The sequence below is a fragment of the Lonchura striata genome, chromosome 18 (assembly GCF_050655825.1).
Source record: "Lonchura striata isolate lonStrDom1 chromosome 18, ASM5065582v1, whole genome shotgun sequence".
NCBI classification, from domain to species: Eukaryota; Metazoa; Chordata; class Aves; order Passeriformes; family Estrildidae; genus Lonchura; species Lonchura striata.
This window is the reverse complement of record NC_140720.1, coordinates 13,911,915-13,935,574: the sequence shown is the minus strand read 5'-3', so window position 1 is coordinate 13,935,574 and position 23,660 is coordinate 13,911,915. Positions and strand designations below refer to the sequence as shown.

At 53.9% G+C, this 23,660-nt stretch overlaps 1 protein-coding gene across 8 annotated transcripts in view; it reads right to left on the bottom strand.

Annotated features, from left to right (window-relative positions):
• The window catches only part of SEPTIN9 (septin 9), a 130,691-nt gene that overhangs the window by 5,728 nt on the left and 101,303 nt on the right, over nt 1-23,660 (bottom strand). For all 8 annotated transcript variants that reach the window (XM_021535812.3, XM_021535815.3, XM_077787335.2 and 5 more), the window contains 5 exons: nt 10,907-11,098; nt 9,106-9,234; nt 8,626-8,707; nt 7,807-7,944; nt 1,963-2,080 (listed from right to left, as the gene is read on the bottom strand). In XM_021535812.3, the coding sequence (XP_021391487.2) occupies nt 1,963-2,080; nt 7,807-7,944; nt 8,626-8,707; nt 9,106-9,234; nt 10,907-11,098 (659 nt within the window). The remainder of the gene's footprint in view (nt 1-1,962; nt 2,081-7,806; nt 7,945-8,625; nt 8,708-9,105; nt 9,235-10,906; nt 11,099-23,660) is intronic.

Sequence of the window (23,660 nt, the reverse complement as noted above, 5' to 3'; positions counted from 1 at the left end):
AGCGAAGGGGAACACAGCTGCCAGGCTTGTAACACAAAAGTGAAAAGGCTTTGTAACAAAGGTGAAAGGGCTTTGTAACAAAGGTGAAAGGGCTTTGTAACAAAGGTGAAAAGCTGCTGCTCTCTGGGGTTTGTTTACACTTCTTGGAAAAGAAGTGTGATCTGGGGGGACAAGGACACAGCTTGGAAGGGCAGACTCTAAGGACTTTGCCTCTGTGCAAGGCCAAGAGATGCTGAAATCTGATTCCTGGGGGGAGACTCAGCTCACAGGGAGTTTTGAAGGATCAACCTTCTCCTACGATGCTGCAAACCCAAACCCAGGCTGGCAGCAGCTCCCACCACTTCCTGTGGCAACAACTCCACACCAGTCCTACAGTGCAGGCTGGCAAAGCAGTGGATCCAGCCCAGGGGGTGCCCCCAGCTGGGCCTCCCACCCCCCACCAAACCCCACACTGGGTTTAGGGGAACAACCCAACAAAGCCAACTCCAGGGAGCACATTCTACTCCCTCAGCACAGCACTGGCACCAACCTGCAGCCAGGCTGGTGCTTCACATCCCCTGCCCACCCCATCCAAACCTGAAACCTATCATCTTTCTGAACCAGCTACACCCATGATGCAGACAGGACTCTGCTTTTGGAAGCACACATGCAGGCACACTGGAATGAATGAGTGGAAAAGATCCCAGCCTGTGCCCAGCTGGTCTGATTTCCTGCCCTCTCATCTCCTGGGAGCAAACACACCATGTGGCTACGTGTTCTCCCTCCATCTGAAAGGATTTGGGAGGTCTGGTTATAATCAGGAAGCAATCAGAGATAGGATGAGCTCGTCCTGTGCTGAGGCAGTACAGAGCAGGAGAGCCAGGCACTGTCCCCATGGTCTTCCATGGTATCAGCAGCCAAGGGTGCCCAGGTGACATCTGAGGTCCCAGACTGACTGTAGCACCAGAGCCAGCCACTCACCTACAGACACAGGGATGGGAGCACTGGTAACCTCTGAGTGGAGCCAGCAGCCTGCAGAAGCCACCACAGAGAGATGTGGCACCAAGGGCTCACCCCTCCGTGTCCCCTCACCAGCTCCTTGCAGAGCTCTGTGCAAACAGCCTGACAAGCCAAGGGAGCCCAGCCTGGGTCACCCCTCAGCTCCATTCCCAGCCAGCCTCCAGCCAAGGAAATTGCTTGGAGAGTTTGGATCAGCCCCCAAAACCAGGCTGGGTATTTCAGGGGTATGGGACTACCCCTGGCTAAGGTGTCCATAACCAAAGGAGTGGCCCCTAAAACTACCCTTTTGGCAAGACTCTCTTTCCATTTACTTCTCCCAGGTCAGACTCATGGATCAAGGAGCTTGGTGGTTTTTACTTCTGCAGGGAATGCTGAGGCCAACACGCCTGCAGCCACATCCACCACCCACACAAACGGATTTACAGGGCCTTACCAAACCCCCAAATGGGCCACCTCCACCTCTCAGAGCACAGCCCATGCCTTGCTGTGCATTCACAGACCCTCCTCAGCTCCCAACCACGGGAATTTCATACCTTGCTTCCCTCTTAAACCTCGCCCAGCTGAGCTCAGCAAACCCACATGTTTTTGACTGGTTCCTGTATCAGTGCACGATGCTGCAGAGAGAGGCTTCTCTAGCCCCTACATGCATCAACCTCCCAAAATAACAGAAACCAGCCTGAAAATAACAACAACAACAACAAAAGGAGGCAGGAGAAGCAGGCCTGGAGCTCCCAAACTTATCCTGCACTGACAAAGATCCAAGAGAAACACAAGAAGTGCCTGGAGAGCAGGCCTACCCTGCGGCCACGCGGGATCGCTCCGAGCTGCAGCCGGAGGAATGCGCTGGGCTCCCGGCCAGGCCCTGCCTGCACAGCCCTGCCAGGAGAGCCACGAGGGGGGCAGAGGCAGCAGGGGATGGGCTAGCACAGCTGGGAGCCCGGGGAAGGGGCAGCAGCCCCTTACCCGTTGTTTGAAGTAGTCCCTCTCCTCCAGCGTTAGCGTGTCGGCTTTGGCGATCACCGGGACGATGTTGACCACTTTGCTCAGGCGCTTCATGAACTCGATGTCCAACGGCCTGAGCCTGGAAAACAGCAGGAAAAACGAGATTTGAAAACGGCAGGAAAAAGGGGATTTGCAAACAGCAGGGAAACGGGGATTTGCATTCCTGGAAAACAGCAAGAAGAAGGGGATTTGAAAACAGCAGGAAAAAGGGGATTTGCACTCCCAGGCTGCTGCAATCCCCTGGCAGGGAGGGACATTGGAAGAGCAGACAGAGAGGGAATCTCTTCCTTTCAGATAGGACAAGTAAAGACAATTTCTTAAAAGCACAACAGCAAAGAGAGGGTTTGACAACACTTTAAACATTTCCCTTTCAAAGCTGCCGCTATCGCCTGTGAACCCTCCCAAAGCCCTGTGAAGTGGCAGAGGGCTTTTATCTCTGCAGGGCCACCGGGGACTGCAGGAACTTGCCCAGAGCTACTGGTGTCCTTGGTGGAGCTGGGGTGAGAGCAGGGCGGTGCTGGCTGCAGGGCCAGCCTGCTGCCATGTACAAATCAAAACCTGTTCCAGCTCTAGCCAAGCTGTCACCAACCATCCAGGGACAGCACAACCTGGAAATGGCCACATATGACTGTCTCTGCTCACATTCCCCCCTGTGTTGAGCAGTAGTTGCTTGGGACAACTTACTGAGAGTATTTCTGCATACCCCATTTAATATCTGCTTCATCATTTATTTGCTCCCAGAGTATTTGGAAGCAACTGTTACACTGGTGATACAAAAGCAATAAAATGTAAATTAATATTTATGTTGTTCAAAGTGATATAGATACTTTATCCAGAAAACTCAATGCTGAAGTTTTATCATATACCTGCACAAAATTTTGATTTAGGAAACTTTTAAGTTCTCCATCAATGTCACACAACAATCATAATTCATATTGGTCTCTACATTTCTTTCAAAGGGTCATACAAAAAGGTTGTATGAAAGGGTTTACTTAAAGTAAACCCTAAAGTCTGTGGTTATGCACAAGCTGGGAGTGCCTCTCACATTCATCAGCTGGGATTAAAAAAAAGCTCTGGACATTCTCCAGGGGCTCACAGAGCACAAAAGAGATGCTGCTTGTTCCAGAGGGCGAGAATGTCAGAAAATCTCTACAACAAAAGTCTCAGCAGAGGAAAGCTGCAGGGATTGCATAACCCCAGTGATCAGCACCTCGGGAAATCCCTCCCTGCTGACAGCACTGACACAGCTCCACTTCCACACTGCTCCACATCCAAGGCCTGCAGACAGCGATGAAGGCACCTGGCCATCATCCCCCTCCCTGCTCCTCAGTCCTCCCTGAAGATGTTTCAACTGCTGGGGGTCCCAAACCAGGAGAAAACCCTCCTTGGGGCACCTCCAGGTGCTGCAGCTTCCACTCGGTGGCTCTGAAAGTGAGGAGGAGGGACATGCAGCACAGCTGAGTAGGTGTTGCCTTGAAAAGGAAACCTGGAGGCCCCAGGGTCAAGGATCACCTTTGGGCAGGAGGTGATGGAAATGAGCCCTCACTGAAGGGCCAGGAGAGCACCCACTGCCAGCACACTCAAGCCAAACCCCACCATGGTCTCCTCAGCCCCTACAAAGGGCTCAGAGACCCCTGCAGACCCAGGCACAGGAGTGCAGAGGGGAAGGGACTGATCTTGCCCCTCAGCAGCCACCAGGCAGTGTCCCCATCCCACAGGGACATTTCTACCTGGCTCCAGTGCTGAGGGAGGGACATTCAGCTCCAGAGAGACCCACTCAGCTCCAGCTGACCCGAAAACAGCAGCTCAAGGCTGCCCCAGAGCAGGCAGCACTGGTGACCCAGCTGAACCCTCCCCTGGTCATCCCCTCTCCCAGGGATGGAGCTGGACTGTGCCAGGTGGATCCTGTCCCCACACACCAACAACACACACAGCCCCGAGCACATCATTAGCACAGGGACAAACGAGGTCCTAACACAAACACAGGGTCACAGATCACCCTGGGCCCCAGGAAAGAGAGATTTTGGCTATTAAAGGGGAAAAAGAATAGAAAAAACCACAAGGAACCCCCCCATGGACACATCTAAGCTGACTTGCTGCTGGCAAACATTGTTTGGAGCTCTGCATAATGTATTTCCCAGACCTCCAAGGAAGTAATGCAGTAATGCTCCTTTCCCAGCAGAATTCTTTTCCCTCCTCTCTCTTTGCTATTTTCCAAACAATTTTTCTCCTCTAAAAGCTTCTTCCCCACTGAGCCTGTGTTCCTGCCTCTTTCATCAGCTTTTCCTTTAAAGACCAGGATGCATAGGGAGCCAATGCAGATGAATCCACAATCAGGCAGACATTTGCTCAATCTACATGTTAAAAGCTCAGTTCCATCCCTCAGATCCCTCACTCATCCCGAGGATGCCACAGTGAGCCAGGAGAGGAGGCAGAGCCAGGGCCTGCCCACAGCCCTGCTGTGTCCAGCAGCATCCCCCAGGCACAGTGACCGTGTCCCATCTGCCCCCAGGCACCTCTGACACAACTTGCTGCTCCCATAGGCTCCTGCAAGTGCCTCATCCACGGAGGTCACCTCCTGCACCACCCTGAGACTCCCCAGCAGAGCAAACTGTATGTTTTTAGGGTTTTCTGCAAGTTTCTAGATAAACTATCAACTCCTGCTAGGTAGGTAGCTTCCCCAAAACCTTAATTATGTAAAAGGAAATGAACCTTTTCACTAAGAACAATGCCTGCCTGTAGCTACACATCACATTCATGTGAAGACGCCATGGATTAAGGTGGTGACAAGTGCTATTTGCTCCAAGTGCATCACAGAAGAGAAAGGAAGGCTCAAGAAAATAACTAACCTATTTTCCTCCCCTTCTCCAAGTGGTCCCTGATATTATGAACTTATAAATGTATTGGGTTCTGCTGGGAGGGGTGGAGGTGCTCAAAGGGGAGTGGATGGGCTGGAGCAGGAGGTGCAGCATGGGCTCAAACCACTCCAGGTGGTGCTGGTTGTTCCCTCATCCCCTCCTGCAGTGGCCTTGGGGGAGGCTGTGCAGACCTTGCCAGGGCTGGGCACACATTGTGGTGCCCAGGACACACATTATTTCTGCCACTGTGCACAGACAGGATCTAAGCACAGGCTCGTTCCTGCTGGTTCCCCTGAAGTGCTGTTACAGGAATGAAAATCCACAGTGAGCTGTGAAGTTATTTCCTTTTGGTTGTGCCCCAGACCAAACTAACAGCAGGAATTTGAGCTGTGTGTTAAGCAAACACCAGTGAGGACCCAACTGCTGCCCAGCCCCATCACCTGCTCCAGGGAGCTGCTGGGCACCTGAGAGGGGCAGCCAGAGGGCAAAGAGAGAGTAGGTGGCAGTTCCTGAGCCAGCAGCTCAGGCAGAGGCAGGAGAGGTGCTGATGAGGCCAGGGAGAGTTCCAGAGCCATTCTTGAGCTGAACAGGGCTTTGCATGGGTCAGAGCAGGGATATTTATTGGGTGGCAGAGCCCAGCCTGTGCAGCTGCAGCTGGAAGCCCCTGCCAGCACCATCCTCAGCCTTCACAGGCACGGTTACATGGGAGTGTTACAGGCTGTGTGTGAACTGGATGGGCTGCAAAGCCTGTCCTGAACTCCCTTGTGAACTCCCTCATGCAGCAGAAATTTCTCTGCTAATTAACCCTGGAGCTGCCTGGATGGGAGGGCCAGACTGAAACTGAGCCAAGCAATCCTATACTCTGGCCTCCAGATCTCTGCCCCAACTTTGCTGTTTTTTATCCCTCACTCCTTTTTATCTAGGCAAAAGCAAGCTCTCACTGCAGGCTTAACCCAGCTGCCTGCAGCACTTACAGGGAGCCCTGTGTCATGCCCATCTACATCAGCAGCATCTCCCCAGGCAACACAAACACCCTGTGCAGGTACATCCCAGGAGGGCAGCACCGAGCACCTGGGATGGTGAGTGGATGGTGCCATGGGGGCATGCTGGGCTTCTCTGGAGCTGGGTGACAACGTGCCCAGTGCAGGTCTCTACAGCTCTACCAGCCACTGCCATCCTCCCAGTCACCCCTGGAGAACACAGAGGCACCACAGCAAGGACCTCAATGCCCTTCTCATACCCTGCTGCCTCAGCCAGGGCACAAACCTGCACCCAGCTGTGTGTGACAACCCCAGGACAAGGCTCCCGCACAGCATTGTCGCAGCAGCTCCTGCAGGGGAGCTGCCCAAGTCACCCTTTGATGAGATGAAAAACATCATTTGGACTTCACAAGAGAGCAGAAAGGAACTCCAAAGCCTGCTTGAGCTCTCAGAGAAGCAGAATTTCCCATCAACCTCCCCCTCCTAGTGGGGTTTGCCCCTCAGGTGGCAGGAGGGGATGGGTGAGCCAGTGACAGGGGGGGACAGCCCCAGCCAGGCTCTCAGCCTGCAGGGAAAGAGGATCAGCACAGGGCTCAGCAACAACAGCCCCCAGCTGCCGGGCTCGCTCGGATATTGGAAACACATGTTCACTGGAGAGAAGGAAAAAAGGCAGCTGAAAATCCACACAATTGCTGTTGGCCGGCGGGTGAGGGAAACCAGAGCGCGGCTGGAGAGGCTCCGCCGGGGGACACGGAACGGGGCTCCACATCCCCTCCTGCACTGCCAGGCACCCAGCACGCCCAGCCCTCTGAGCATCTGATGGGTTCTGCAAGAGTTAAACAGCCACAGGGCTGAGGAAAAGCTGGAGCACAGCTAAAGCTGCAAGTCAGACCTGCCGAGGCAGGGGCTGCAGATCTGGGCTGAGATTAGTGGGAGCAACACGTTAGATTGGCCTAAAAATGTCATTTCCCTTTGAAACCTTCTCTGTTTTATTGTGTTCAACCATAAATGTTTCATCAGCCCCTCTGCTCCTGATCAGTTACACAAGAGGGGCATTACTGGCCCATGCAGTCATTTTATTCCAGTGAAGGATGCATTTTTGGTCTACCCACTGACAGAAGCAAAACAAAGTCTTTTCTATTGGAATAAATCTCCACATGGGGAAGTGGAAAAGGCTGACATTAATACAGTGCTGGAGGCTTAAGTTTACTTTTGAAAACAGACCCAAAAACATCCCCAATGCAGACAGAGCCAGAAGTGGAAGGAATTGACACAAATCAAAAGGAAACTTAGGTCTCGTTTTCTGTTGTGATACTTTAAGTCACATTTTTCAAGACATTTTAAGTGTCCCAGATTTCCAGGGTGGGCTGTGTGCCTAGGAGGGAAAAAAATAAAACAGAAAAGGAAAAAAAAATAAGAGTGAGATCTGGGTCTTTTGATGTTGTCACTTGAAAAGTGCCAGAGCCAGGAGAACTCTGGGCTGAATAAACAGCATCCCACTTGCAAACTAGTCAAACAACCTACAAAATACCCTTACAGGGTGAGGGTGCTTGCTGCCTTGGAAGCACAAGGAAAACTGGCTTCTCCTCTTACAATGTCAGGGACAAAGAAAAAAAAATATTAATGTTCTGCTTGCTAAAGTAGCCTCTCCATCCAGTTTGAGACATGTGTCCATCCTTGGTCAAGCAAGCCAGGTGACACAGCAAATGCAGCAGCTCCCAAGAGCTCAGAGAGGATTTCAAGGCCCCTCAGAAGAGGAAATACCACATTTCTCTGGGGTACAGCAGCTCTGCTGGGTTATTGCAAAGCCTCCAGATGATACAGCCCTGAGGATGGCTTCAAGCTGTCCTGGAGCTCCTCAAGCCCCAAAAAACATGGGAGAATCCTGGGCAGAAGTACCCTGAGGGCTGAGCTGCTGGGCCATGCAGAGGGAAGGCCAAGGGGAGCAGGGACAGCGAGGTACGTACGAGTGGCCCGTGGCTGGGATGAAATAAATACAGCAGTGCACCCGTGTGTCAGGGATCTGCTTCTTCCTGTTGATGTTGATCTCCTCCTGCAGGTACTTCTCATACTGGTCGTTGATGAACTTCATGATGGGCTGCCAGCTGCAGAGAGAGGGCAACACAGGATGGTGTGAGGGACCTGGATCACCCTGACCTTCTGCATGAAGCAGAACTGCAGAGCCCGCGGTGCTCAGCATCTCCTAAATCACAAACCCCAGGTGTTCACTGCTTAGCAGCTCCATGCACTGCTGCAGGAGGGGATTTACTGGCTGCTTTAGACAAGCAAGTGCCTAAAAAGTGCTCCCTTCTCTCCTTGTGGACCCAGCTGCGGAGCAGCAGTGCTGGGACCGTGCCCTGGCTCCTTGTAGGATGCCGCAGCACAGGAGCATGAGCAAATCAAAGCCCACAAGCCCAGGCCAGCTGGTGGTGGGGACAAGGTCCTTGCCATGGGCCAGCCCTGCCAGCCTGGGGGCCATCCTGCAGAGCCAGACACTGTGCCAGGGATCCTGGGCAAGAGTTCAGCCTCCAGAGCCACATGAGCAGGGTCTGGGGACTGGCCCTGCTGGCACACAGCTGCTCCCAGCCACAAACAAAGGTTGTCTCATGGCTGGAACAGCAGGATGTTTGTGGCTCTCACGGGGAGCATGGCACTGCTCTGCCACCACAACAAACTCCTTCCTCCTGCCCACAGAGCAGTGCCAGGCTCCAGCCCTGGGCACGGGGTCAGGGTGTGCTGGGGCTCTCCTGCCCTCCCCCTGCAGCCAGGGCAGAGGGGCAGCTCACCAGTTCTCGTTGTTGATGTGGTCCCCAAAGCCCGGCGTGTCGATGACTGTCAGCTTCATGCGAACCCCCTTCTCCTCAATCTCTGGAAGAGAGGAAAGCTGCTGCGTGATGGGTGCTCTGGCCAAGCCCACCCTTCCAAAATCAGCTGCAGTGATGGAGCTTGCTCCCAGGGGAGAAATGCACCTTCACAGCTCCTCAGAGACACCAATCAGCCCTCCAAAGGGATCCAGCCCTTATCCACCCTGAAATGCCACCCCCACAGCCACCTCATTGGTCCCTTCCAACACAATTACTCAATGCTGATGAATAAATAAAAAACAGATGTTTTCTCAGCCCTGCAAGCATCTCTGGATGGTAAAAACCCATTCAGAGAGATAAGAGTGGAGGTTTATGGAGGTCCAAAACTCTGTGAGTCCCCAGAGACACAAGGCAGAGCAGGACCTAAAGCCAAAGCAGCAGGTGGGACCTGCAGAGCCTCACCGTGAGTGATGGATTTGATTTCAATGGTCTTGGGGATCCTCTCCTCAGCAGCTGGCTGTACAGATTTCCGGCTGATCTTGGATTTGAAGAGGGTGTTGATTAACGTGGATTTCCCCAAGCCACTCTGACCTGGAAGAGAGCAGGATAACCCAGAGTCAGCACTCCCTGCTCTGTCAGGGGCCAGGAGATGGGGCTGCTGACAGACTCAGCCTGCACCAGATCTGCCAGAGGGATGGAGGGAGGGATGAGGAGCAGCTGCCCCCTGCAGCTCCCCCCAAGCCAAGGAGCTCCAGTCCAGCCCAGCCAGGAGGATGCTGCAGGTAGCAAAGCCCCTCCCTGGCTCCAAAGCAGCAAATTAAGAGCTGGTTCCCTGCATCCAGGAAAAACCCCAGCAACCCCAAGGACTGGCAGACAGTGCTGAGGATGTTTGAAGGGCTGTGGTGATGCTCAGCAGGGCAATGGGATCAGGAAACCCCAGGAAAAAGCATCCCAAGTATGCCTTCACTCTCCTGCAGTCTGCTCTGTCCAGTTCCATAGGGAAGGCTTTGGAGCAGCTTGGCAAGCCTTTATCTGGACAGGACTAACAGCAGCAACAATCCTCCAAACCTCAGGCCTGCTGCATCTGCTGCTGCTTCCCTGACAAACTTGCTGCTGCAATCAGCCCAGCTGGCTGCACAGACACAGGTCCATGCCAGGAGCTTCTCTGAATCCCACAAACAACAGCCCAAGAAGCACATGAGATTCCACAACTTTAGAAAAACAACTTTTAGAAAAGCATTTTCATGCTTCATATCCCAGAGCTGATGCTGATCTGTGTGGAAAGGACACCAGCAGCTCCTGACTCTCCAGGAACAGCTGTCCCATAAGCTTGGAGAACAATTTTTTCAAAGTGCAGAAAACAGAATTAACTCCTCAAAACCCAGGGAGCAGAAAAATATTAACTCCTGAAAGGTCAGAGCCCCCTGCAAACACTGCAGAGATCCTGCACACACCATGGGGACCCAATGGCCCCGTTCTGCCACGACACATTACAGCCAACTATCATGGCATTGCCACCAGCATGCCCTTGTCCCACAGTGACAAGCAGAGTCAGCAAGGGTTTCACCCACATCCTTCAGGGTCCTCCAGGCTGCCAAAGCCAATGGTAGGACCAACCAGCATCATTTCCTGGCATCATGCCACTCCCTAATCAAACAGCAATTTTAGAACCAAGCTTGCAACATCACCAATGGCTGCAATCCAGAACAGGAAAACTCTCTTTGACTGTCACTGTGGGGCTGTAAGAAACACAAGGACCAGGCTGGGGGAAATGCTCCCAGTCCTCTGCTGCCTAAACACACAGGGCCAAGCACTAACAGGCCTGGAGCTGGGCATGCAGAGCCAAAACAGAGCTCTCAGTGCACCCCTGCTCACTGTTAAATGGAGCACCTGGGGAGAGGGGAAGGCTGTGTGGCACACTGGGGACAGGTGAAATCAGGGTGACACACTGCCAGAGCTCCAGGCAGTGGGTCTCTTTGTGTCTGTCAAGGGAGCTCTTGTGAGCCCTGACATCCCTCAAGGTGCTTTCCTGTTGGATGTGCCTATGGATAAAGCACCCCAAGATGGAGGAGGATGAGGACACATCATACAGACATCTTTAACTCCAGCTGACCCCAAGTCAGCTCCTCAGGAGCAGGGTTTGCTGACTGCCAAGGCAGAGCTCTCAGCGCTGCTCCCGAGGCGGCTCCAAAGGGGACAAACATTGTGGTGGCACAATGACAACACCCGGCTGAGCACGCTGCGGGCAGCAGGCACAACTCACCCACAACCATGATGTTGAACTCGAAGCCCTGTTTCATGGCTTTCCTCCTCAGCTGCTCCAGGATGGCGTCGATGCCCACGTAGCCGAAATCCGCAGCCGGCTTGTCCGGCCGCGCCGGCGCCGCCGGCTTGGGGCCGGCATCCCGCGGAGCGTCCGTCATGGCAGGAGCGTGGCTGGGAACGGCCTCTGCACCTGGGGGGAGACACAGAACACAGCTGCTCAGAGGGGCTGCTCCTGACGCCTCAGCTTTTGGCTTTTATGTTTTTCAGATTCTCTTTTAGCTTTTTTTTTTTTTCTGCTTTAGCTGGTGGGTCTGGGCTTCGTATTAGGGGATGGCGAGCTCTCTGTACAAAGTAGGGAGACAAAACAATTCCTTCCTGGTCTCCTTCTAGCTGGGCACCAAGGACAAATCATCCAAATCTCAGGCCCAAGAGCACAAACAACGTTGTCTGAAGAGAGAAAAACAAGAAGGATGGGACTTGATGGGCTAAAGCTGGAATTGGACAATGAACTCCCAATATGCAAATGGAGCAGAACTTACAAAAGTGAGAGACCCCATGATCAATCACCCATTCTGTGACCATTTTGGGTCCATCTTGGGTGTAGCCCTGGCTGGGCTCTTGTGCTGCCCAAGGTGTACTCATTAAAACCTTGTAATGGAACCCTGCTTTATTCTTTAACTTCATCTAGTCTCTGTTCTAGGTCAGCCTTCACAAGGCATCACTCCTGGCAAGGAGCTGCCTGCTGCAAGCAAAGCAGGAGTAAAGCACGTGCAGAGACTCACGGTACCAGCAGGCTGGGAGAGAGGAGGTGTGTGGGATCTTCCTCCATAATAATTACATTAAATTTGGGATTTTCTTTCTCTGTTGACTGTTTTTACTCAATCCCTGCCCACTCCACCGAACCTGCCATGGCAAAGGGATGCTGCTGTAGGGGTGTGAGCACACCAGATCCCCCAGCAGCTGATCTGCTGCCACAGAGCAGGACCAGCACCCAGAAAATCCTCAGCCCACATCTGGCAGTGACAAAGGCTTTTACCCCACAGCCCCGTGCCCAGGTACAGCTGTTAAAGGCTGGCAGAGCTACACATCCCACTCCTCCAGACCGCTGGAATCACAGCACGGTGCACACTGCCGGTGTGAACAGGCTCAGCCACGTTCTGGGGGAGCTGGCTGGCTCTGCAGACACAGGGAGTCCTTGGCATCCACTGCCACGTGCCCTCCTCGAGCTCCAGCTGACGCAGATCAGAGGCTGCCGGCCCTGGCTTGTGGAAAACCCAACACATTTGCATCGAGACATGTTGTGCCAGACAACACCCACGCAGCCATGGAGCTCCTGTGGTCTCGCTCCCGTTCTGTCCATATCTGCTCAGAAACCCAAACCCTTCAGCTTCCCTCGGAGACAGGCTGCCTGTCTCTCCTGCAAGATGCTCCAGCCTAACAAAGTTCTTCAAGAGAAGCAAATTTAAAACTACTGCCTCAGCCAACGGCTCTTTAAGAAAAAAGAGGGAATTATCTACTCCCCCAGGCACCAGGCAGGAGCTGCCAGCAAGGACAAAGTGCCCCAGGTGCACTTTGGTGATGTGGCCTTGTCCCCTGCCAGCCTCAGCTGCTCTGCATCACCCACAGCAGATACAGCAAATATCCCAAAGGCAGAGTGAGCACAAGATCATCCCAGTCCCCTGCAAGCTCCTGGAGGCATCAGCCACATGCAGCTCATTCCTCTGATGCAGGCACAGAGGGAGGTTTTAGGAAAACACACTTCTAAGAGTCCTCCCCACCCCAGGCTGCTGCAGCTCAGTGCCTGGGTCCCTGCACCACCAGCCTAAGTGAGCATTTTGTTGTTGCTCAGTGTTTTGCAATGATTATTTATTATTCTTTAATCATTTATTATTATGAATAAAAACATTATTATTTGCAAAGTCCTCACCCCTCCAGACAGTAACACAGCTCTTAGTTCATCTCACCCTACTTATTCCTGGCCTTTGATGATGTGCTGCCTGCTTTTCTCTCCCTCCCTCTCTCTGTAGGAGTGTGGCTGGGCCAAAGGGGCTCCTCCAAACACAAGCCCATCATCCCATTTCCTCTGGCTGTCTCAGACTGGACCCTGCTGGGGTCTGTGAGGTGGAACCACACTCTTCCTGCAAGCACAGCACACTTCCACATGCTTAATATAGGCAAAGCAGAAAATAAAAAGAAAAAAAAAAAAAAGTCTAGAACTAATCCCAAAGACTGTTGGGTCACTTTGAAGACTTTTTTCCAACCTTCAGTCCCAGCTGTGCAGCTGAGCATTACTCACAGAGCTTCTAAAGAGCAAACATGCTGTCCCTGAGAGACATGTGAGCATCCCACTCCTCCAGGGAACCCTGCACAGCTGGAACTGCACTGCCATGGGAGCAAGAATATTGCACAGCTGGAACTGCACTGCCATGGGACCATTCCACTCCTCCCAGGAACCTTGCACAGCTGGAACTGCACTGCCATGGGAGCAAGAATATTGCACAGCTGGAACTGCACTGCCATGGGACCATCCCACTCCTCCCAGGAACCTTGCACAGCTGGAACTGCACTGCCACGCTGCCCTTCACAAAATCAACCAGCCCAGCGTGCCTGAGGCCTCACCACAAATCCCAAATTAGCCCCGTTCCAAAATGGCAAGGCCAAAAGTAGCAAAAAAAAAAAAAAAAAAAATCCCTGCATAACATTAAAAATAACCCCAACAAAACGACAACTAAATCATGTGGAAAATATGCTGCCACCAGCATTAACACTGGGTTATGCAATGGGTTTAACTCCTCCAGGCACCACTTGTGTGCATGGGACAGCCCCAAGGATGGGACAGCAAACTGGGACATCGGGCAGCTAAGGTGCAGAGAAAATAAGAGATTAAATAGAGCAGAAAGCCATCCTCCACTTAATAAAAGCCAAGAGTATCTCCAGCACCTAAATGAGAACTTGGCAGTGTGCAGAGGGGCTAACCTGTCCCTGGGCAGGGGGATGTGCAGGAAAACTGTCCCCAGCACAGGGAGAAGACACTCCTCACCAAACTGCCCTCAGGGGGAGGAGAAGGGCTCAGGGGTCACCAGGCTCCAGCCAGACCAAAGCCACAGGAAGAGCAGCACCCCTGTCAGGGCAGCCCATGTGCTCCAGCTGGTCTGTGGGGAGCTTGTGATTTAAAGCACCTGGGTCCTGACTGGGATAAAGTACAATAAAATCAGTATATTGCAGCTAGGAGTGTCTGCAGGACAGCAGGAATACAAAGCCATGGATGCCCCAGCAGCACCAGCAAATTCCCAAGGGAAATGCCACAGCTCAAACGTGCAGTTTTGTTTCTTTTTTTTCAGCTTCCCAGTCCTGAGATTGCCTTTTCTTAGCAAAACTCCAGTGTCACACTGGCCTCCAAGGGGTTTGTGCCAGCAGAAGGAGAGTGCAGCCAAAGCACAGAACAACTCAGTGGCACACAGGGATTCTGTGTCAAGTGGCAGGGAGCACTCCCAGGAGTCACTTGTCTAAAAAAATAAAGATCTTAGAAATAAATTGCAGCAGAGCAGAGGATTCTTGGGATGCATCATGGGCACATCCTGGATTTGTGTGACCTGCTGTGCTCTGAGGAGATGATGTGAGATCTGTGGTGCTGTCAGAGCCAGTGTCACCAAGCTGACCCTTCTGGAGCACTGCAAGGAAGGACGGGTTAACAAACACCCCATTACTGCCTGAAATCCCTGAGTGCCACCGAGTCCCTGGCAAGAGCAGGACCAGACCTCACATGATTCACCATAGTCACCTTAACCCAACTGTTGTCCCTCACACAAGGGGCCATCACTTCACTGACAGGGCAGAGAGCTCAGAGCCTGCAGCTCTCTCGCACTAAAGTGTTCCTGGATAAACATCAAGCACATGGGAACAAGTGCTTGTGCCATATTTAGACCTTCCCTGCCAAGAAAACCCTGTTCACGTGGGCACAGGAGATGTGGAGATGGCCAGGGCAGCACTGCACCAAGCAGGGACAGAGCCAGAGCTCCGGCTCAGGCACGGCTGACTCAGGACAGCTGCTCCAAAGTTGATCTTGCCAAAGGCTCGGGGCTGTTGCTCTGTAATTGATGCATGTCAGACACGAGCCAAAGCCAACATCTGTGAAGCAGCAGATGAAAGCCACCCCGCAGGGAGGGAAGCCCCTGGGAGCCCCCCAGGGACCCTCCTGCTCCTTCAGCCAGCTGGATGATGTGTGCTTTGGGATGGGCTTGGCCAGGGGCTGCTGGAGCTCCTGTGCTGGTGCCACGAGGCTGCCACAGCCTGGGACACTGCGGGGAGGGCATGTGAGGACAGCCATGGGCTCCCCAAAATCCCGAAGCCAGGGGTTGGTAATCCTCCCTGAGGGTCTGGGACAGGGATCTGCAGGACTGCAGACACACAAGGGTTAAAGGACCCTCGCAGAGGCTGAACTGGGAATGTCTCACCCACCCCAGGCCTGGCTAAACCCAGCAGCTCCATGCTCTGCTGGTGATCTGGAGTGGGGTTGGTCACAGACCTGGTGCTCAGTGGCTGCAGAGGAACCAGAGAGAGGCCAGGAGGAGCACCTCTGCCACGGCCACCCATTAATAGATCCAAACCACCTCACACTCTAGGGATGCACACACAGTCAGAGGCAAAATGGCAATGTTTGGGAGTAAATCCAGGAAACACCAAGCACTGGCCACCTTTCAATGATGCTGCAACCAGTTCTGCAGAGCTACAAGCACCCAGAAGAGCAGGACACTGTGGATAACTTCCCTCCACACAATAGAGGATGAAAATACCATGGGCTTCCAGATTTGTGGGATGGGTTCATGCAAACACAGAAAGCAGGTTCAGAGCAGTGAACAGTGGTGATTCAGGGTGGGAAAGCACAGCTGACCAAGCTGAGTATTCACAGACGTTTTCACAGGAGAAGTTTGAACCATCTTAACCTTTCAAGTTTTGGGAGCAGCTCTCTTGGAGAATCGTGCCAGTAGGGTGTCACAAAGACATTTGTAGCTCGAAAGAGAGAATCTACAGCTCCTGGATAAGAACAGCTGGCTGTGGGGACTGCGGCACACGTAGCCTCCAGGGCCTCTCCCCTTGGCACGCTGAGCAGCGACCACAGGCTGTGGAAATGGATCCAACCTGCAGAGGAGGTGACAGGGGCACAGTTCTCCCCTCCGAGGGCATGGGACAAGTCTCAGCAAAGCCAGGACTGGATATAATCCCAGCATGACCCAGGCACTGCTGGTTTTTTCAGCTGCCACGGGACCCCCTGGTGCTGAAGGCGGCAGGTCCCTGCTGGATGTGTGGGTGCCAGGGAATGTGAGGCACAGCTCACTCCAAAGCTGAGGTGGCTCAACCTGGCACAAAGAGTCAGTGCCACAGACCCTGCAACACCAAAATACCTAAGGGACATTCCTATTACTCAGCTGCAATCACCAGCAGCTGGCTGGCATTGCCAGACCCAAGCTGTCTGTCCCTTGCATCCCTAGGCTACAGTTTCAGGCTGGCCACCAGCCCAGGCCCACCTACCAACTAGTTACGTTTCCTTCTCAGCTTGCATTTCCACCTGGGTGCCAACAACACAGAAACAGCAGAGTGTGCTTAACTCTGCTTCATTAAACCACACCCATCCAAGAGCTGTCAGAGAGGTGGCCAGGTGCCTTCTGAGCACGCAGGATGCTCCAGGCTTGAAGCATTTTACTCAAGTGGGGAATAAACCCGTTTTCAGAGTTTAGAAAAGGAGGCAATGATTCCTGCCTGTGGTGTGAGTGCTTCCACAGGCAACCAGTCCGAGCCACAGCCCTGAGGCACAAGCCACGGGCACACATCACATGCTGATCGAGCTGCGTGCTTCCGTCCTCACTCACTCACTCACTCACTCACTGTGTGCTTCCCCTCCTGCTCCGGAAGCCCAGCAGTCCCCTGCCCTCTGCAGCTCAGCCCTCGTGGCTCCTTTATTTACAAGAGATGGATGCTTCAGGGCTCCCCATCACTGCTTCCCTTCCCATCTCAAACCCCCAGGTGCTGCTGCTCTGCTCATCAGCGTTTCTGGGCTGGGATGGAGAAGCCAGCTCCATCAAACCATGGTGCCAACTCCACAGCCTCAAGCTGCTGCCTGTGGCTCCCAGATGTGGCGTCAAGCTGGCCACCAGGCTGACCACCACCCTGCCCTGGCAGCACAATCAACAGTGCCACATTCTCATTCCTCCAACCACGTGAGACAGCAGCTCTAAACCGCTTACAAAAACCTGCAAAGAGTTGTTAGGCTGTTTTCCTCCATGTTTAAAAAGGAGATTATCATGAACAACCCCAAGCCTCAGCTTGGACATGCAGAGATCTCTGACCATCCGGCCCCACTGATCACCTTCCATAAGGAGCTTCTTCCCGTGGAGCTGGAGCAAGGCTGACCCCAAAGAACACCCTAGGGTTCAGAACTCACTGGGAACACACACTGAGAGGAACCTTCCTGCACACAGATCTCAGCAGAAGCTGCTCCATCAACAGGCCCCATGTAGCCCATGCCAGTGGTCAGCACAGCCCTTGCTCCCTGCAGACAGGCTCAGGGTGCCTGTGCCCAGGAGGGTCCAAAGACACCCATAAAAACTGATTCTATGGGGGCTCTGAGGATGGGATCCACTCCCACCCCTGTCCACCCAGCCTGGACAATGGCACTCAGCCCAGGAGGGACATGGGGACCCTCTCCAGCCCCCAGGCAAGGGACAGCACCCTTCACTCCTATCACCAGCGCTCTTCGGAGCTCTGTGCTGTGTAAACAAAGAGCCAGGCAGCGATCCCCAAACTCAGCTTGTCCAGACAACACTGCAGAAGGAATGAGTCGGGCCAAGCCCCAGGAATGGGCACCGGGCACGGCTGAGTGTGCCCAGAGCTGCACTCCGGGACTGATGCCCCCGTCCCACGCGGCACCGACCGCAGCTAGGGCAAAAAGAGGAGCGAGCCAGAGGGATTCACATCCTCGGGTTTGCAGTTCAGGTTTGGTTTGTTTTTTTTTTCCTATTTTTATTTCCCTTTTTAATTTTTTTTCCCCCGCTTGGTTTTGTTCTTTGACGGGCAGGGTGGCAGGGATTTTTATTTCATTTCTTTGTTTGTTTCTGTTGTTTTCCCTCCTTACCAAAAGCAGCTGCGCCCCAGACGCACCCCCGAGCCCTTCAGCGAGGGCAGCAGGCGGAGAAGGGACAGGGGACAAGAGGGTCCCGAGGGATGCAGGGCAGGGAAAAGGGGGTGCAGGGCAGAGAAAAGGGGGGTGCAGGGCAGGGAAAAGGGGGTGCAGGGCAGAGAAAAGGGGGGTGCAGGGCAGGGAAAAGGGGATGCAGGGCAGAGAAAAGGGGGGTGCAGGGCAGGGAAAAGGGGGTGCAGGGCAGGGAATGTGGGGTGCAGGGCAGGGAAAAGGGGGTGCAGGGCAGGGAATGTGGGGTGCAGGGCAGAGAAAAGGGGGGTGCAGGGCAGGGAAAAGGGGGTGCAGGGCAGGGAAAAGGGGGGTGCAGGGCAGAGAAAAGGGGGTGCAGGGCAGGGAAAAGGGGGTGCAGGGCAGGGAACCGGGGGTGCAGGGCAGAGAAAAGGGGGTGCAGGGCAGGGAAAAGGGGGTGCAGGGCAGAGAAAAGGGGGGTGCAGGGCAGAGAACTGGGGGTGCAGGGCAGGGAATGGGGGGCACAGGGCAGGGAATGTGGGGTGCAGGGCAGGGAAAAGGGGGTGCAGGGCAGGGAAAAGGGGGTGCAGGGCAGAGAATCGGGGATGCAGGGCAGGGAAAAGGGGATGCAGGGCAGGGAATGGGGGGTGCAGGGCAGGGAACCGGGGATGTAGGGCAGAGAAAAGGCGGGTGCAGGGCAGGGAAAAGGGGGTGCAGGGCAGGGAACCGGGGGTGCAGGGCAGGGAATCGGGGATGCAGGGCAGGGAAAAGGGGGGTGCAGGGCAGGGAATGGGGGGTGCAGGGCAGGGAAAAGGGGGGTGCAGGGCAGAGAAAAGCCCTCAGCGCCCGGGGCATGCCCTGCCCAGCCGGGAACGCCACCCTGCCCTCCGTGGGAGCCGCAGCACTCACCCCCCCGCTCTCTCAAGCCTTTCCCCAGGATAATTCACCTCACGAAAATAAAATAAAAGCGTTCCCCCAGCACCATAATCCCCCCCTGAGCTGCCGCACCGAGCCCCCGCCCGCGGGCAGCGCAGACTCACCGCGGCGGCTCCGGCAGCCGGCGGCTCCCGCTTCCTCCCGCGCTGTCCTCCGCCTCCTCCCCCATCGCCCTTCCTCCTCCTCCTCCTCCTCCCCCATCACCCTGCCTCCTCCCCCTCCAGCCCGGCCCGGGGGGATGGAGCCTCTTCCCGGGAAGTTGCTTCGCCCCCGGGCGGTTTCCATCCCCCTCGCTGCTCCGGGCTCCCATGGGGGCCCGCAAGGGGTGAGGAGCAAGAAGAGTTTGGGGGCACGTCCCACCCCGGCTCCTCGGGGAAACTTCCACCGCCAAAGAGACAAGCGGGGCAGAGCCCAGCTCACCCACCGCTCCAGGGTCTCATCCACATCCCCATCCTGAGCGCAGGGAAGCCTTTTGCTCCCCAGCATCCCGAAATTCTCCAGCAGAGAGCCCCCAGGGCAGTCGCGGGTGGGTGTGAGTGCTGGGAGCGTGGGCTCACTTTGCTCTGCTGCTGCCTGAAGATGTCTGGGCTGCGGCTCACATCTGCCAGGACGAGATGTCAACCCACCCCCACGGGCATGGCTGCTCTCTAAAAATGATGTCAGTGAGGCTGAATGAAGAAATTAGCTGCCTCCACAACTCCTTCCTGCCTTATACCTTGATCCCAGAATGTCCCAGCACTCTCTCAGCAGCAGAGAGAAGTTGGGCTGCACCACCTGGCCCTGCTCCCTCCAGCACACACCCTGGGGTGGGGTGATGTCCCCTCAGTGATGTCCAGCAGTGCTCTTGGGACTCTCCTGTCACAACCTCCCTCCTTTGGGCTCCTGGGTCTGACACCTTACTTTGACCTACCCTATATGACCTCAGGGCTTTCTCCCTTCGGTTCCCAGATTTGTATTCCCAGAGGAAGGCCTGCAGGTGATGAAAGGGTTAAGACAGATGTGCACATCTGCAGTCGTCAACACCCAGAAGACTCCCTTTCCCACGAACAGCCCCTGCACAGCCTGCAAGCCCTGACTTTTGGACCTGTTACCAGCCTCACCAGCCTCTGCCACACTCCTGCACTTGATGCAAGCCCTGCCACCTGTGCCGGTGGCACCACAGCCACCCTGCTCCGTGTCCTGCCTGTGGCTCTAGCCTGGCTGTCACCTTCCCTCTCTGCTTCCAGACCACCAGCTGCAGCAGATCTTCCTCCACCCAGCACAGCCACCCCACACCAGGCTGGCAGCAGCCCTCCCCACCACGCTGTGCTGGCAGCACTACTCCTGTGATGCTCAGCAAGGCTGGCACAGGCTGCTCTGCAAATGATGGGTGCTGAGGGGGGGTAAGACCCACATCTCCCCACTTCAGCAAGTACCACAGATCCCAGTTTCTGAGAAACCTCCACCCAGCACCCAGGCAGGAAACCCAGCCTCAATCTGCTTATGCTGCAGCTGCGTGCCGATTTCTGCCAGATTACACCACTTTTTATGACTTATTAAAGCTCTAACCCCTATCAATGGGCATTAGTGTTTTAATCTCTCTAATCTCCAGGAAAATCCAATGCTAGATCCCAAACCAGGCTTGCCCCAGTAGCAGCTGGGTCTGTTTGCAAGTCACTCCAGCCTTGTTTAGCTGGAGAAAGGCAGGAAAAGGGTGTGCTGGGCTCACTTAGGTGCTGTGCTTACACAAAGAGTAAAAGGAGGATCTCAGGTGTGATGGCTTCCTGTCCCTGCCATTAAGTTGATCACATCTGTGGCTGTGCAGGAGTTGAGCATTAGCACAGGGTTCACGTGCCCAAACTGAGACCAGCAAAGGGGTGAACACGGCGTGCTCAGCCACGTGAACCAATTCCTCACTCCTCTGAGTTAATTTTTTTTCAGATTAAAATAATGACCATACTTTAGTCTTGCGTATGAGGGAATAAAAATAACCATAGAAAAGTTCTCCCCACGGTCACTGAAGCTCTGCAAAGATATTTCACAGAAACACAGACTGGCTTGGTTGAAAGAGACCTTAAAGACCATCTAATACCCATCATGGGCAGGGACACCTTCCCTTAGACCAGATCCAACCTGGCCTTGGACACTTCCAGGGATGTGACAGCCACAGCTTCTCTGCCAGGACCTCACCACCCTCAGGGAAAAAATTAGGGCACATGGGAACTCAACACTGTGTACAAGTTGTTTCCCATATTAATGAATAGAAAATATTTTGTTTCAGCTCCTATCTCCTCCTCTCCAGGAGCAACATGTGGTGAAAGAGCAGCTCAGAAGGACAACAAAGTGTCATCCTTGGCCTCCCAGCAAGTGCAGCAGAGCTTTGGGAGCACTGCTGGTCTCCAGGATGGCTCTTGGGGACTTTGGGGTGTTTGCACACAGGAGACACCCACAGAGTGACAAAGAAACTCCTGTAAGAACAATTCCCAAACTCTTGGATTTGTTCTTACAGGAGCATCTCCATTCCTGTGAGGAGAACAGGAGATGCTCCTGTAAGATGCTCCTGCCTGTGCCTCTCCCACTGCTCATTTCTGGCTCTGAGCACAGGCAGGACCAAGAGGCAGAGGAAGGAAGCAGCTCCCAGTGCTGATGAACTGGAGAGGGATTAAGTGACTCACCCAGGGTCACACAGAAATCTTACAGCAGAGCCAAGAATTGGATCCAAATCCCCTAATTAAGGGTTTTAAAATCACAAACTCATTGTTCTTCTCTTAGAAAAACCTCATAATCAGAGTTAGGAGCAATTCTAACAAGGCCTATTGCTGTTGTAAATTGTATCAAGGGATTTGAACTAACTACAGATCCAGCTTTTAGTCTTGCAACTAATGTGAAATGTTGAGGAAGATTCCTGCCTAGTTTACACAAATCTGTCCTGCTTTATGGGACATATCTGATGTGAAAGCAGGTCCCCAAGTCACAGACACACTGTTCAGGGCTGGTAGGGCTCACTGGAGAACGTGATGCTCAGGGGTACACCAACGAGGGTTTCAACAGTCCCTGAGTTTTGGGGACAATCCCAACCACTGTCCCTTGCAGCAGAAAACTGCCCAACAATGTCCCCCAGCAGCACTCCCTTATGCCAAGCAATTATCTTCCCTCAGCCAGCTCCAACCACAAATTCCCAGCTTTAAGGAATAACCAAGATCTGCAAATGAAGGCAGCTTCACCAGCACTACCCAGCCTGTGGGCAGACCTGCCAACAAACTCACTTCATCCCAAGCTGCCCAGCTCTTAAGAAAACATCAAATCCCTTGGGCACAGGCAGCACAAGCAGGACATGTTCTCTCACAGGAATGCTGAAGGGACAATTTTTTTTCCAATTTTACTGCACCTCAGCATGTCCCAGTTAAAAGTGCACCATTAGGGTTTAGGAAATAATTTTAATTCTTTCAGTATTGCTGCAATGCTGACTACCTGCCAGTCCCCAGTGACTTTGACAGACAGATGGAAATTCTGCCAGCTATATTTATAATCTCAGATCAATAGCAGAATGAAAAGCACGTCCAGAGACCTTGGTAGAGCACAAGCAAACTCAATGGAAAGTACCATGATCAAGAAAAGGACACAATCCTGCAGATCACAAGACCAAAATGTAATTCTTTTTAGCACTGAAAGAGACACCATCACCTCTAGCAGGAACAGAAAGGATCCCACAATGCCAGGAACAGCTAAAAACAACCCCAAAGCTTTTCTAAGAGCCTGACTGCAGATCTGCAAGTGGTACCACCCGGGGAGGGCTCTGGCAGGCAGCCACCATGGTCCCTTCAGCATGTGTAGGGTAACTCCCAGAACACCTCCAAGACTCACAGATCAATGACATCTCCCTCCCTCTGGCTGTAGTGAACTCCCAAGTCCAGAGATAATGCAGATTTTTTTCTTTTAAGCTACCTGGTAGCTCCTCTGAGCAGCCCATGTTAGGCACACCTCTGCAGGTATCCCATCAGTTCCTTCATGAAAGCAGCTCTGGTGGCTTAAATCTCCCTGGAAAGAGCAGGCAGTGGAGCAGTAGTAAGGAGGGATGCAGGCACTGCCAGGAGCATCCCAGAGCCCTCCAGAGCTCAGGGACATCCTGAGGCAGCACAGGGAGCAGCCAGCCCTCCGTGCCTTGCCCAGGAGCAGCACCCAGAGCCTCCAGCATCACTGCACCGTGGCTGTTGTGCTGAATCCACACTACACCCAGGAGTGCCCCAGCTTCCACCACACCAGAACCCGGAGTTTCCTCCAGCTGGACATCTCCAGACCGCTCCCACCCTCCAGGAAGGAAGGAAGGAATTGTTTCACACACTGTCACCAACCATCACGCGCAGCTGGCACCGTGTCCTCGGCGTGAGTCACCCTCTCCCTGGGGAGGCCGTGCCCGGGTTCCTGGTGTCACATCCCAGCAGTGTCCCTGCAGCAGCCTCCCTTCCTCCGGCACATCCCTCCTGCAAAGGATCTGCAGTGCCTTCTCCCTTGAGGCAGGAGGCTCCTCACCGTGCTTGAGCAACCCAGCATTTTCCAAAAGGGAAAAAAAGGCTTTGCCAGGAAGGCACTCCGCAGTCACAAACACTTGGAAAAAGCAACAAAGAACCCCATTCCTCCCAAAATCCTCTTCCTTCACAGGGGGCACTGGTTGGGGCACTGCCATACTGGTTTA